Raw genomic sequence first — 12815 nt, 5'->3', positions numbered from 1 at the left:
CAGAAACAGGATAGGACTCAGAATCAGAATCAGGTTTATTACCAACAGCATGTGTCATGAAATTTGTTAACCTAGCTACAGTTCAATGCAATACATAATATAGAAGGGGAAAAAACCAAAAAAAAAAGTAAACCTTCAGTGGTTATTTCTTCAGCAGTTTGAACGGGGCACAACTGCGCAAGCGTGTGGAGGTCAGCCAATGAGAACAGCAGGAAGAGTTTAAAAGGAAGACAGATTTACAAAGCGGGCAACGGAGTGGTGGGAGACAGAGTAGGAATGCCTTGGCTCAACAGGGCTTTGGCAATAAGGGGTCGAGGCCAGCTAGGTTATCTGTTTAAAATATAGACAGAAAGTATGTGTGTGAGTCTGGTTTTCTGTGCTCGGTATCAGATGTGAGAGGTCCTGTAGACTCCTGGCCTCCCGGACAACCACATCTGCACCAGGTGCGCCGAGCTGCATCTCCTTAGAGACTGCATTAGGGATCTGGAGCTGCAGCTCGTTGACCTTTGTCTGGTCAGGAAGAGTGAGGAGGTGATAGAGAGGAGCTATACGTTGGTAGTCACCCCAGGACCACAGAAGAGAGAGAAGTGGGTAACAATCAGGACAGAGAAGGGCAAGAAGAAGGTACTAGAGAGTACCCCAGTGACTGTCCCCCTTAACAATAAGTATTCCTGCCTGAGTACAGTTGGGATGGACAGCCTACCTGGGGGAAGCAACAGTGGTTGTGCCTCTGGCACAGAGTCTGGCCCTGTGGTTCAGAAGGGTAGGGAAAGGAAGAGGATGGCAGCAGTGATAGGAGACTCTTTAGTTAGAGGGTCAGATAGGCAATTCTGTGGACACAGGAAAGAAATGTGGATGGTAGTTTACCTCCCAGGTGCCAGGGTCCGGGATGTTTCTGATCGCGTCCATGATATCTTGAAGTGGGAAGGAGAACAGCCAGAGGTCATGATACATATTGGTACCAATGACATAGGTAGGAAAAGGGAGGAGGTCCTGAAAACAGACTACAGGGTTTAAGGAAAGAAGTTGAGAAACAGGACCTCAAAGGTAGTAATCTCAGAATTACTGCCTATGCCACGTGACAGTGAGTATAGGAATAGAATGAGGTAGATGATAAATGTGTGGCTGAGGGATTGGAGCAGGGGGCGGGGATTCAGATTTCTGGATCATTGGGACCTCTTCTGGGGCAGGTGTGACATGTGCAAAAAAGACAGGTTGCACTTGAATCTGAAGGGAACCAATATCCTGGTGGGAAGGTTTACTAAGGCTATTGGGGAGAGCTTAAACTAGAACTGCTGGGGGGTGGGATCCGAACTGAAGTGACGGAGGAAAGGGAGTTTGGCTGACAAATAAAGAAAGCATGGAGACAGTGCTAAAGGAAGGACAGGCAGGTGATAAGGAAGGGACGCGCTCAGTCCGAAGGTTTGAGATGTGTCTACTTTAATGCGAGGAATATCATGAATAAAGCAGATGAGCTTAGAGCGTGGCTCAGCATTTGGAGCAATGATGTTGTGGCCATTACAGAGACTTGAATGGTGCAGTGACAGGAATGGCTACTTCAAGTGCCAGGCTTTAGATGTTTCAGAAAGGATAGGGAAGGAGGCAAAACAAGTGGGGGCGCGACACTGTTGATCAGAGATAGTGTCACAGCTGCAGAAAAGAAGGAAGTCATGGAGTCTCTGTGGGTGGAAGTTAGGAATAGGAAGGGGTCAATAATTCTACTGGGTGTTTTTTTTATAGACCACCCAATAGTAATAGGGACATCGTAGAGCAGAGATAGGTAGACAGATTCTGGAAAGGAGTAATAATAACAGGGCTGTTGTGGTGGCAGATTTTAATTTCCCTAATACTGATTGGCATCTCCCAGAGTGAGGGGTTTAGATGGGGTAGAGTTTGTTAGGTGTGTTCAGGAAGGTTTTTTGACACATTATGCAAATAAGCCTACAAGAGGAGAGGCTGTACTTGATCTGGGAAATGAACCTGGTCAGGTGTCAGGTCTCTCAGTGGGATAGTGATCACAATTCTATCTCCTTTACCATAGTATTGGAAAGAGATAGGAACAGACAAGCTGGGGAAACATTTAATTGGAGGAAGAGGAAATATGAGGCTATCAGGCAGGAACTTGGAAGCATAGATTGGAAACAGATGTTCTCAGGGAAACATACAGAAGAAATCTGGCAAATGTTCAAGGTATATTTGCGTGGGGTTCTGAGTGGGTACGTTCTAATGAGACATGGAAAGGAGGGTAGGGTACAAGATCTGTGGTGTACAAAGGCTAATGTAAATCTAGTCAAGAAGAAATGAAAAGCTTATGAAAGGTTCAAAAAGCTAGGTAACAATAGGAATCTAGAGATTATCAGGTTAGCAGGAAGGAGCTTAAGAATGAAAATAGGAGAGCCAGAAGTGGCCATGAGAAGACACTGGCAGACAGGATTCAGGAAAACCCCCAAGGCATTCTACAAGTACGTGAAGAGCAAGAGGATAAGACGTAAAAGAATAGGACCAATCAAGTGTGACAGTGGAAAAGTGGGTATGGAACTGAAGGAAATAGCGGAGGTACTTAAGGAATACTTTTACTTCAGTATTCATTACGGAAAAGGATCTTGGCGATCATAGGGATGACTTACAGTGGACTGAAAAGCTTGAGAATGTAGATCTTAAGGAAGAGGATGTGCTGGACCTTTTGGAAAGCATCAAGTTGGATAAGTCACCAGGACCGGATGGGATGTACCCCAGGCTACTGTGGGAAGTGAGGGAGGAGATTGCTGAGCCTCTGGCAATAATCACTGCATCATCAATGAGGACGGGAGAGGTTCCAGAGGTTTGGAGGGTTGCGGATGTTGTTCCTTTATTCAAGAAAGAGAGTAGGGATAGCCCAGAAAATTATAGGCCAGTGAGTCTTACTTCAGTGATTGGTAAGTTGATGGAGAAGATCCTGAAAGGCAGGATTTATGAAGATTTAAAGAGGCATAATATGATTAGGAATTATCAGCATGGCTTTGTCAAGGGCAGGTCGTGCCTTACGAGCCTGACTGAATTTTTTGAGGATGTGACTAAACACATTGATGAAGGTAGAGCCGTAGATGTAGTGTATATGGAGTTTAGCAAGGCATTTGATAAGGTAGCCCATACAAGGCTTATTGAGAAAGTAAGGAGGTATGGGATCCAAGGGGGCGTTGCTTTGTGGATCCAGAACTGGTTTGCCCCCCAGAAGGCAAACAGTGGTTGTACACTGGTTATATTCTGCATGGAGGCCGGTGACCAGTGGTGTGCCTCAGGGATCTGTTCTGGGACCCCTACTCTTTGTGATTTTTAAAAATGACCTGGATGACGAAGTGGAGGGATGGGATTAGTAAATTTGCGGATGGCACAAAGGTTGGAAGTATAGTGGATAGTATGGGAGGGTGTTGTGGATAGTGTGAAGGGCCATCACAGGTTACAACAGGACATTGACAGGATGCAAAACTGGGCTGAACAGTGTCAGATGGAGTTCAACCCAGATAAGTGTGAGGTGGTTCATTTTGGTAAGTCATATATGATGGCAAAACATAGCATTAATGGTAAGGCTCTTGGCAGTGTGGATGATCAGAGGGACCTTGGGGTCCGAGTCCATAGGACACTCAAAGCTGCTGCGCAGGTTGACTCTGTGGTTAAGAAGACATATGGTGCATTGGCCTTCATCAATCATGGGATTGAGTTTAAGAGTCCAGAGACAATGTTGCAGCTATACAGGACCATGGTCAGACCCCACTTGGAGTACTGTGCTCAATTCTGGTCGCCTCACTACAGGAAGGATGTGGAAGCCATAGAAAGGGTGCAGAGGAGATATACAAGGATGTTGCCTGGATTGGGGAGCATGCTTTATGAGAATAGGTTGAGTGAACTCGGCCTTTTCTCCTTGGAGCGATGGAGAATGACAGGTAACCTAATAGAGGTGTACAAGATAATGAGAGGCATTGATCGTGTGGATAGTCAGAGGCTTTTTCCCAGGGCTGAAATGGCTAGCACGAGAGGGCATAGTTGAAGTAAGTACAGAGGAAATGTCGGGGTAAGTTTTTTTTTTAAACACAGAGAGTAGTGAGTGCGTGGAATGGGCTGCCGGCGGCGGTGGATGCCAAAACAATAGGGTCTTTTAAGAGACTCCTGGAAGGCTACATGGAGGTTAGAAAAATAGAGGGCTATAGGTAAAGCCTAGGTAGTTCTAAGGTAGGGACATGTTCGGCACAGCTTTGAGGGCCGAAGGGCCTGTATTGTGCTGTATGTTTTCTATGTTTCTAATTACAGTATACGTATATTGAATAGATTTAAAATTGTGCAATATCTGTTTAAAAATCCAACCTTCAGATTAACTAAAATAGCAGCTTCATTCAGGCTCTCTGCCCAGGATAAAGTATGTTAGATCGATGTGAAGTGGCTAAAGGAGCTTGTACAAGTTGCCACAAGTTTTACTGAACACGTGGATCTATGTAGGAAAGTGCGTATTAAACCAAAAAAGGTTATTTGGTCTGTCGTGTCTACGTCAACCATTCGTATAGGATATACCCATCTATGCTAATCACACTTACCTGCGCTCTGTCCATACCCTACTGCGCATGGGTAATTCAAATGCTTATCCAAATCCTTCTTAAATGTGAGAATGAAAAGTTTCTCCATCTCTACTAAATCTCTCTTCAACCTCATCTGCTTGAAGGAAAAGCTCAATCCATCCATTCTTTCAACATGACTGAAACATTCTGTCCCAGGCAACACCTTAATGAATCCCCTCTGCACCCTTTGCAATGCAATCACATCCTTCCTATAAAGCAGTGGCCAGAACTGCACGATATTCTAGCTGTGGTCTAACCAATATTTTATACAATTGTGCCAAGACCCCCCTGCTCCTATATTCTATGGCCTAGCTAATGAAGGCAAGCTAGAACATTGGTCAAGGTGCCTCATGGTAGATGAGTAGATTAAGTCACATGGTAAATGGGATCCAAAACTGGCTTGATCACAGAAAACCGAAGGTAGTGTTAGTGGGATGTTTATCTCAATGGAGGTTTGGGAACTGTTGTTTGTAATGTAAATTAGTGATCTGAATAAAGATGTGGGTGGTCAATTAGTAAAATGGCAGATAACACAACATTTGATGGCGCTGTGGATCGCAACGAAGGTTGTCAAAGGATATTGCAGAAGTACTATGCAAACATCTTACGCACAGGTTGCCTCTGTATTTAGCAACATTCATCTTCCCATCAATCCTGACCAGATTTCCAGTCCCTGCTGCTGAAAAGCATTCCCATAGCATAATGCCACCTCCACCTTACTTTACAGCAGGGATGGTGTTACCTTGCTAATGTGCAGGTTTAGATTTCCCCCACACCTACAGTACTGTGCAGAAGTCTTTGGCACATACTCACATACATACATACATATAGCTAAGCTGCCTAAGACACTTGCACTGTACTGCTGCCACACAAAAAAAATAATTTCATGACATATGTGAGTGATGATAAACATGATTCTGATATGCATCTCTTATGGACTGAGAGTGTGAAGAGGGCAGGGAGAAAGGAATCGTGGTTCGAAAAGGATTGAGAAAGGAGGGAGTGGGAAGCACCAGACAGACATCCTGTATGACGAGTAAACCAATTGAATGAAATCAATAAAAACACAAAATGCTGGCAGAACTCAGCAGGCCAGACAGCATCTATGGGAGGAGGTAGTGACGACGTTTCAGGCCAAAACCCTTCATCAGGAGTGAAATCAAATGACCTTGTCCGGTGCCTCAGAGCTGGGTGTATCTGAACTCACACTCCCTCCCCTGCTCCTGGCACTCTTTCTCTGCCACCTGTCCCACACCCCTCCCGCAGCACTCCACGCTCACCAATCCCAACATCTTTTGTTTATCGAGCAAACACGAAATCTGCAGATGCTGGAAATTCAAACAACACACACAAAATGCTGGTGGAACACAGCAGGCCAGGCAGCATCTATAAGGAGAAGCACTGTCGATGTTTCGGGCCGAGACCCTTCGTCAGGACTCAGGAAGGGTCCTGGCCTGAAATGTCGACAGTGCTTCTCCTTATAGATGCTGCCTGGCCTGCTGTGTTCCACCAGCATTGTGTGTGGTGTATCTTTTGTTTATGCCACATTTACAACCTTGCTCTCCACTCCATGTATCACCCTAGCTGAATGTGTGCATGTTTGCACATGCATACACGCCTAATAGTACACAATACTGTAGATCAGTTGGGAACTCAGTCAGAGAAATGGCAGAGTTTCATCTGACCAAGTGTGAGGTGTATTTTGGGAGGTGTAATGCAATGGAAAGTAAACAGTTCATGGCACAACCCTTAGGAGCATTGATGTACACAGGTATCTTGGGATTGCAAATCCATAGCTCCTTGAAAGTAACAAGAAGAATAGATTCAGTGATAAAGAAAGCATACAGCACACTTGCCTCGATCAGTCAGTGTATTGCGTATAAATGTCAGCAAGTCATGTTGCTGTTGTATAAAATTTTGATTAGGCCATATTTGGAGTATTGTATTCAGTTCTGGTTGCCACACTGTAGAGGGTACAGAAGAGGTTCATCAGGATGTTGACTGGATTGGAGTGCATCAGCTAAAAGGAGAGGTTGGACAAACTTGGACTGCTTTCTCTGAAACATCAGAGGCTGAGGGAATATAAAAATATGAGAGGCAGAGATGGGGTAAATAGCCAAAGAGTTGTTTTCCAAGAGCAGAAATGAGAAATGCTAGATAGCATAGGTTTAAGATGAGAGGGAAAAATTAAAGGATTCAAGATTGTGTACAATATCTCCTCAACATGTTTTCACCTTATCTCACATATTTTACCCTGCTCATTCATCTCCCTTCTTCTCTGTCACCTATTTCTTATATTCCTACAAAGGTTTCAAGGTTAAATTCTCACTAAACAGCTCCAAGGCCTTGGCGCTCATCGCCATCTCAAGTTCTACAAATATTTGGTAACATTGGAACTTTAACTCCGCCATAGATATATGAAGTCATATGGTAAAAGCAGAAGCTGATCCACCTTCTATTGGCCCAGGACAGAGGACTCTGGCCTGTGCCCCAGTAGGGGTGCGGGGCTTAAGAACAGACTGGAACTCTAACTCTCCCTACTCCACTTCTTCCAATCACCTATCATAATAATGATGCCTTTAGCAATGTTGGTCCCAAACCCCTCTTCCCTCTTTGGAGCTATCACAAGCTTGCATCTCCCACTAACAGTTCTTTATTTGATGAATAATCCATTGTTCAACGAGCCTTAGTACATTGCCTTGCAATTTTTTTTGAAAGCAGCACAGTAGTGAAGTGGTTAGCACAATGCTTTACAGTACAAGCGACCCAGGTTTATTTCTTGCCTCTGTCGGTAAGGAATTGTACCTTCTTCCCAAGACTGTGTGGGTTTCCTCCCACAGTTCAAGGGTGTACCAGATGGTAGGTTAATTGGTCATTGTAAATTGTCCCCTGATTAAGCAAGGGTTAAATCGGGGATTGCTGGGCCAGAAGGCCCTGTACCATGCTGAATCTCAATCAATCAATCAATAAATAAATAAATTTCAAGGCTTTGCTGCTGTTTATCACTCTAGGTCATGACATAAAGGCATAGAATTTGATTTTTATCAGAAAAAAAGAGAACTGGCCTGACAAGACCAAGCTCTGTGTGAGGAATCCAACTAGTTTTAATGCCCTGCTCTTCATCTACAAATTGTTTTCATTTAGACAATTCTCCAATTCTATTTTAAAAGCTACGAGGCCAGTTCTACAGAAATGAAACATTAAAAAGCCTTTTCTCATCAGCTGTCTTTTGCAAAACACATTAATTCTATATCCCTACAACATCAAAGCAAACAACTGAAGCACCAAGGCATAGGAGGCCATGGATTTAATGCAAGTAAGAGGGATTTGTGTACATGCATACAATGGTCATAGTGCACTGATGGGCCTATTTCTATGCTATACAACTTCATAACAAAACAAAGCACCTATATTTCTCAGCATTGAAATGCATAACCCATCCCTTCACTTGCTCCATCTGCCTGCCTACATCTCCACCTATTACTCCACCTCACCGTCCACTACTCCTCTGAGTCTTGTAACAAGTCCTGATACCTTGCTGATTCAGCAGAAATAATTCTGCCCACTGGGCCAATTAACTGAAGAATCTGAAACAGGGCCACTCAATAAGATCATGACTAACCATCTATCTCCACAGCTCCTTCCTGCAAATTTTCATTTCTCTCAATTCTTTTAAGACCACATATCTATTGTCCTTAGCGCTGAATATTTACAATTACTTGAGATTCACAACCATGACATTTTGCACATCAGCCAAGTTTCCCAAGCTATGCGGTTAACCAACTATCCAAAAGGCCATTGATTCCCTCTGTTGGTTGGGGACCATGGATATTGCGACCTAGCTGTCTACATAATACACAAGTAAGTACGCAAGCAAGGGAAGTACGATATGGAGAACCAACTGTTGCCCATGCAACAGGCTCTCTCTCCACACAGCTGATGAATCCAAAGGAGCCTCAGAGACTGATACAATTTGGTACCAGAGGCATTGCAGGGATTGACTGTCAGTGTTGAACTCCCTGCCTTAGGGACTCCAGCTCCAGATTTTTCCTCAGGGTTTACTCCCAAAGCCTTCCCCATGAATGGATAGAGCTGCTAGGTAGCGGAGGCTTGAGATCAGTTTTCCTTCTCCTCGTCGGCTGCTAACCACAGCTGACGAGCCCCATCTGCTCGAAGCAACTGGTTTTAAGGCACCAGTAACCCACCTTTGCCCTTTCTCCTGTCAGTAGAAACAGTCCTACCAGGCTTAATAGCTAAACAACACATGAAGGCCAAGAGCTGGACTTGTTGTCAGAAGTTATTTGAGACACATGCCATTGGGAGCATTTAATAGACAGTGAGAGCTTGTCCCCCACTACCACCTCCGGCTATAACAACCTTAAGGAATCCAAGACACCATTAGATATAGGGCATTAGGCCATTTGGCTAGTAAGCCTACTCTCTCATTCAAACATGGCCAATTTATTTTCCCTCTCGACACCATTTTCCTGCATTCTCCCTGTAACCTTTGACAACCTTATTAATCAGAATCGATCAACCTCTGCTTTAAATGACTTGGCCTCCACAACCATCTGTAGTAATGAATTCCAAAAAATTAACTACTCTCCTCCTCATCTTCGTCCTAAAGGGAAATCCTTCTATTCTGAATCTATGCCCTCCCAGACATCCCCATTACTGGAAACATCCTTTCCACATCCACTCTATCTAGGCCTTATACAGTTTTATCCCAAGATTACGAAGACCCTGCAGTCAGAGGAATGAGCCTATTAGCATCTACCCTGACAATCCCTTGTATGTTTCAAATGAGAAAAGAACCATGAGAACTGCATTAATTCTATTCAATCTTTTGTTATAGTTCAACCCTCTCACCCCACATGATCAACGCAATAAAAATTTTTTTTGCATCATCTCGAGGTTGAGAACGTGCATATTTGTCTATGAAAACAACATTGCAAGCAATGCTCTACGTTTGGTCTCATTAAAACCCTATACAAATGCAATATGCCTTCTTCACTATGCACCTTATTTTATTTATCAACTTATTTAGAGATACTGCGTGGAACAGGCCCTTCCAGCACTTCGAACCGTGCTGCCCAGCAACCCACTGATTTAACCCTAGCGTAATCACAGAACAATTTATAATGATCAATCAACCTACTAACCAGCATGTCTTTGGAATGGGGGAGGAAAGCAGAACACTCAGAGGAAACCTATGCAGTCCACAGGGAGGACGTATAAACAGAAGACACCGACCGGGTTTGAACTCTGAATTCAGATGCCTTGAGTAGTAATAGCATCATGCTGACCACTACCCTACCATGGTGCCCTTGGTTATCTTAGACTATCTTTCAATTAACGCCATCCTTCCACTTTCTTCCTAACTGTACTGCTTGGTACTGTAGGAACATAATACTAAGCAAATCCAGAAAAAAAATCTCCACTCTGGGTAGTCTTAACAATATACTTTGAACTACTTCTAACAATACAACATCTAGTAAAGTGCAATTAAATAGTGCTTTTATTATTACCATAATACACAACAACCATCTGTGGTACAGGCCACCAACTTCCCAGCTCTTTACCTCACCCCTCCCCCCCCCTTGGTTTAACCTATCACTTATCATCTTGTACTTATTCCTTCCCTCCCCCCACCTTCTTACTCCGACTTATCTTCCTTTCCAGTCCTGATGAAAGGCCTTGGCCCAAAACGTCAACTGTTTACTCTTCTCCATGATGCTACCTGGCCTGCAGATTTCCTCCAGCATCTGTGTGTTGCTGGGGATCTCACTGAAACCTACCAAATATTGAAAGGTCTCAATAGAGTGGATATGGAGAGGATATTTCCTATAGTTTGGGGGGGGGGGGGGGGTCTAAGACCAGTGGGCACAACTTCAGAATAGAGGGGTGTCCCTGTAGAAAAGAAATAAGAAAGAATTTGTTTAGCCAGAGGATGGTAAATATGAGGAATTAATTGTCATACACAGCTGTGGAGGCCAAATCATTGGGCATATTTAAATGGAGATTGATAGGTTCTTGATTAGTCCGGGCATCAAAGGTAACAGGGAAAAGGCAGGAGAATGGGGTTGAGAAGGATAATAAATCAGACATGATGGAATGGCGGAGCAGACTCAATGGACCAAATGGCCTAATTCTGCCCCTTTGTCTTATGGCAAATGTATAAAACATTGGTCCAGGCAGTTAATTGTAAAGGGCTTCTTAAAAGGAAAAATAAATCAAGTTTGAGAGGAAATTTCAGAGAACAAGGCCCAGCCCCCAACCACCCATGATAAACTGGAGAAAATAGATGAACAAGGGGGTAGAAATAGAGTAACACTGTTACTGGGGCAGGAGGAAGTTACAGAGATGACAAAGGACAAAGCTAGTGCCATTTGAAGGAGGAATGCTTGAGCCCACACCAAAATCTAGTACTGACACTGCTGGGTCAATGGACTGTTTACACAGCAGGTATAAATTACAATTACCTACACTTGTGAATCAAGAGAAATCGAAAACAACTCTGGTTCTAGACAACCAAACTTTACATAAATGATCAAGTCTGACTATCACCTTTCCATCTTTATATTCCAATAGCTTATCCAAGTAAAACTGTTTCTGCACAAAAAGGATCAGAGACCGACAATAATAATCTGAACATAAAGCACATCTGAGCAGCACATATTACAGTTGACCCAGATTATATATAAACACCATTCCAAAGGCAGATTAAATCAACAGCACAGGCAGTAGCTGAACAAGTGCCTTAAAAACAGTCACTGACCTAATAGCAACGTAGCAAGCTCAGGAAATCCTGAAATGGATCACTCTTGTTCGCTGGGTCACCATCTCCACACTGGGCAAAAACCCAGAAAATCACTCCAACTTTTTGAAAGAACAGCCCTGTGGTGCCCTATTTAGAAAAAATCTTACATTGAATCGGTCGAACGAGACTCTGATGAGGAGATCTCTCAAAGAGCCCTGCACTTGTTTTTGTTTGCAAGGCCCAGAGGGCCTCACGCTCCAAATGAGGCTGCTATAGCTCTCTCTCTCTTCCCTCCACCCCCTCGCCTTTTCGCTCTCCCTCACACATACACACACAAAAGAACACCTCGGTCACCACTGTAATCTAAACAACAATACTCACCTGATATCGAACCTCACTGGGGTAAGCTAGAGCAGTGTCTGCCCCCATTAAAAAGCAGGCCATTTCCAACCATCCTTAGTCAGACTCGTCTCCAGTTCAGCAGGGAAAAACCAGACGTCTGCATCACAGTCAACACTTGATGCTTTCGCTCACTCACGCTCTCTCTCTCTCTCTCTCTACATCACTGCACAAATTGCTTTTCTTCCCCTCCTCCTGATATACTGCAGCATTACGTTGCATGCACAGTAGGGGACAAGAATCAATGCAGGACCCAGCACTTAAAATCAATATCTTGCCGGTCAACACAAACAGGCTTCGATCTGCCCACCCACCTCCAAAAAATAAATCTAAATTATCTGCATCTATACCCACTTCTCTCCAAAAAAAAACAGACTGGACTCACAAAGTATTCTTGCTACAAATGAAATGTCTCGTTTAAATGGTGTCCTCGTCAGGAGTTCAAGCTGGGTCGAGCATGCTAGAAAGAATTCCAGGGCAGCTCCAACACAGCAAGTGCGGGGGAGGGTACACAAAGCTAGCATCAAATATTTTCTTGCACATATACAACTTCCCACAGAAAATCAAGAAGCTATTTTAAAAATAAATACACTAATTGCTGAAGCAGAAGTGAGCAACGACATATTTTGCGGGAGGGGTGAAGACTCAATTCTCTTGGATACACTATCAGCTGAGGTCACTGAAGGAAGTATTCACTCTGACAGTAGGACTCTTTCAGCTAACTTGTGGGCTCCAGTCACATTCCAAACACTGAGCACAAAGGAAGTGTTAGTTGCAGGTTTAGTTGTAACATTTGTAAAGTTTGGATAGGTACATGGATGAGAAAGGTATGAGCATAAGAAATAGGAGCAGAATTAGGCCATTCAGCCCATTGAGTTGGCTCCGCCATTCCATCATGGCTGATCTCAGATCCCACTCAGCCCCACACACCTGCCTTCTCGCCATATCCTTTGAAGCCCTGACCGATCAAGAAATTATAAACTTCCACCTTAAATATATGCACAGACTTTGGCCTCCACCGCAATCTGTGGCAGAGAATTCCACAGATTTACTACTCTCTGGCTAAAATA

At 43.8% G+C, this 12815-nt stretch overlaps 1 protein-coding gene across 7 annotated transcripts in view; it reads right to left on the bottom strand.

The window, feature by feature from the left end:
* The window catches only part of chd6 (chromodomain helicase DNA binding protein 6), a 350247-nt gene that overhangs the window by 249038 nt on the left and 88394 nt on the right, over positions 1-12815 (bottom strand). For 3 of the 7 annotated variants that reach the window (XM_073062263.1, XM_073062268.1, XM_073062267.1), the window contains exon 1: positions 11728-12050. The exons of 2 other annotated variants lie outside the window; for them this stretch is intronic. In XM_073062263.1, coding sequence (XP_072918364.1) covers positions 11728-11790 — 63 coding nt within the window. In that variant the 5' untranslated portion in view covers positions 11791-12050. Of the gene's footprint in view, positions 1-11727; positions 12054-12815 lie in introns of those variants that run through there. 2 more of the 7 variants (XM_073062266.1, XM_073062262.1) reach the window with 2 other exon arrangements.

This window comes from Hemitrygon akajei, chromosome 11, assembly GCF_048418815.1.
Source record: "Hemitrygon akajei chromosome 11, sHemAka1.3, whole genome shotgun sequence".
NCBI lineage: Eukaryota > Metazoa > Chordata > Chondrichthyes > Myliobatiformes > Dasyatidae > Hemitrygon > Hemitrygon akajei.
The sequence above is the reverse complement of the archived record's forward strand: the minus strand, read 5'-3'. Positions and strand labels throughout refer to the sequence as shown.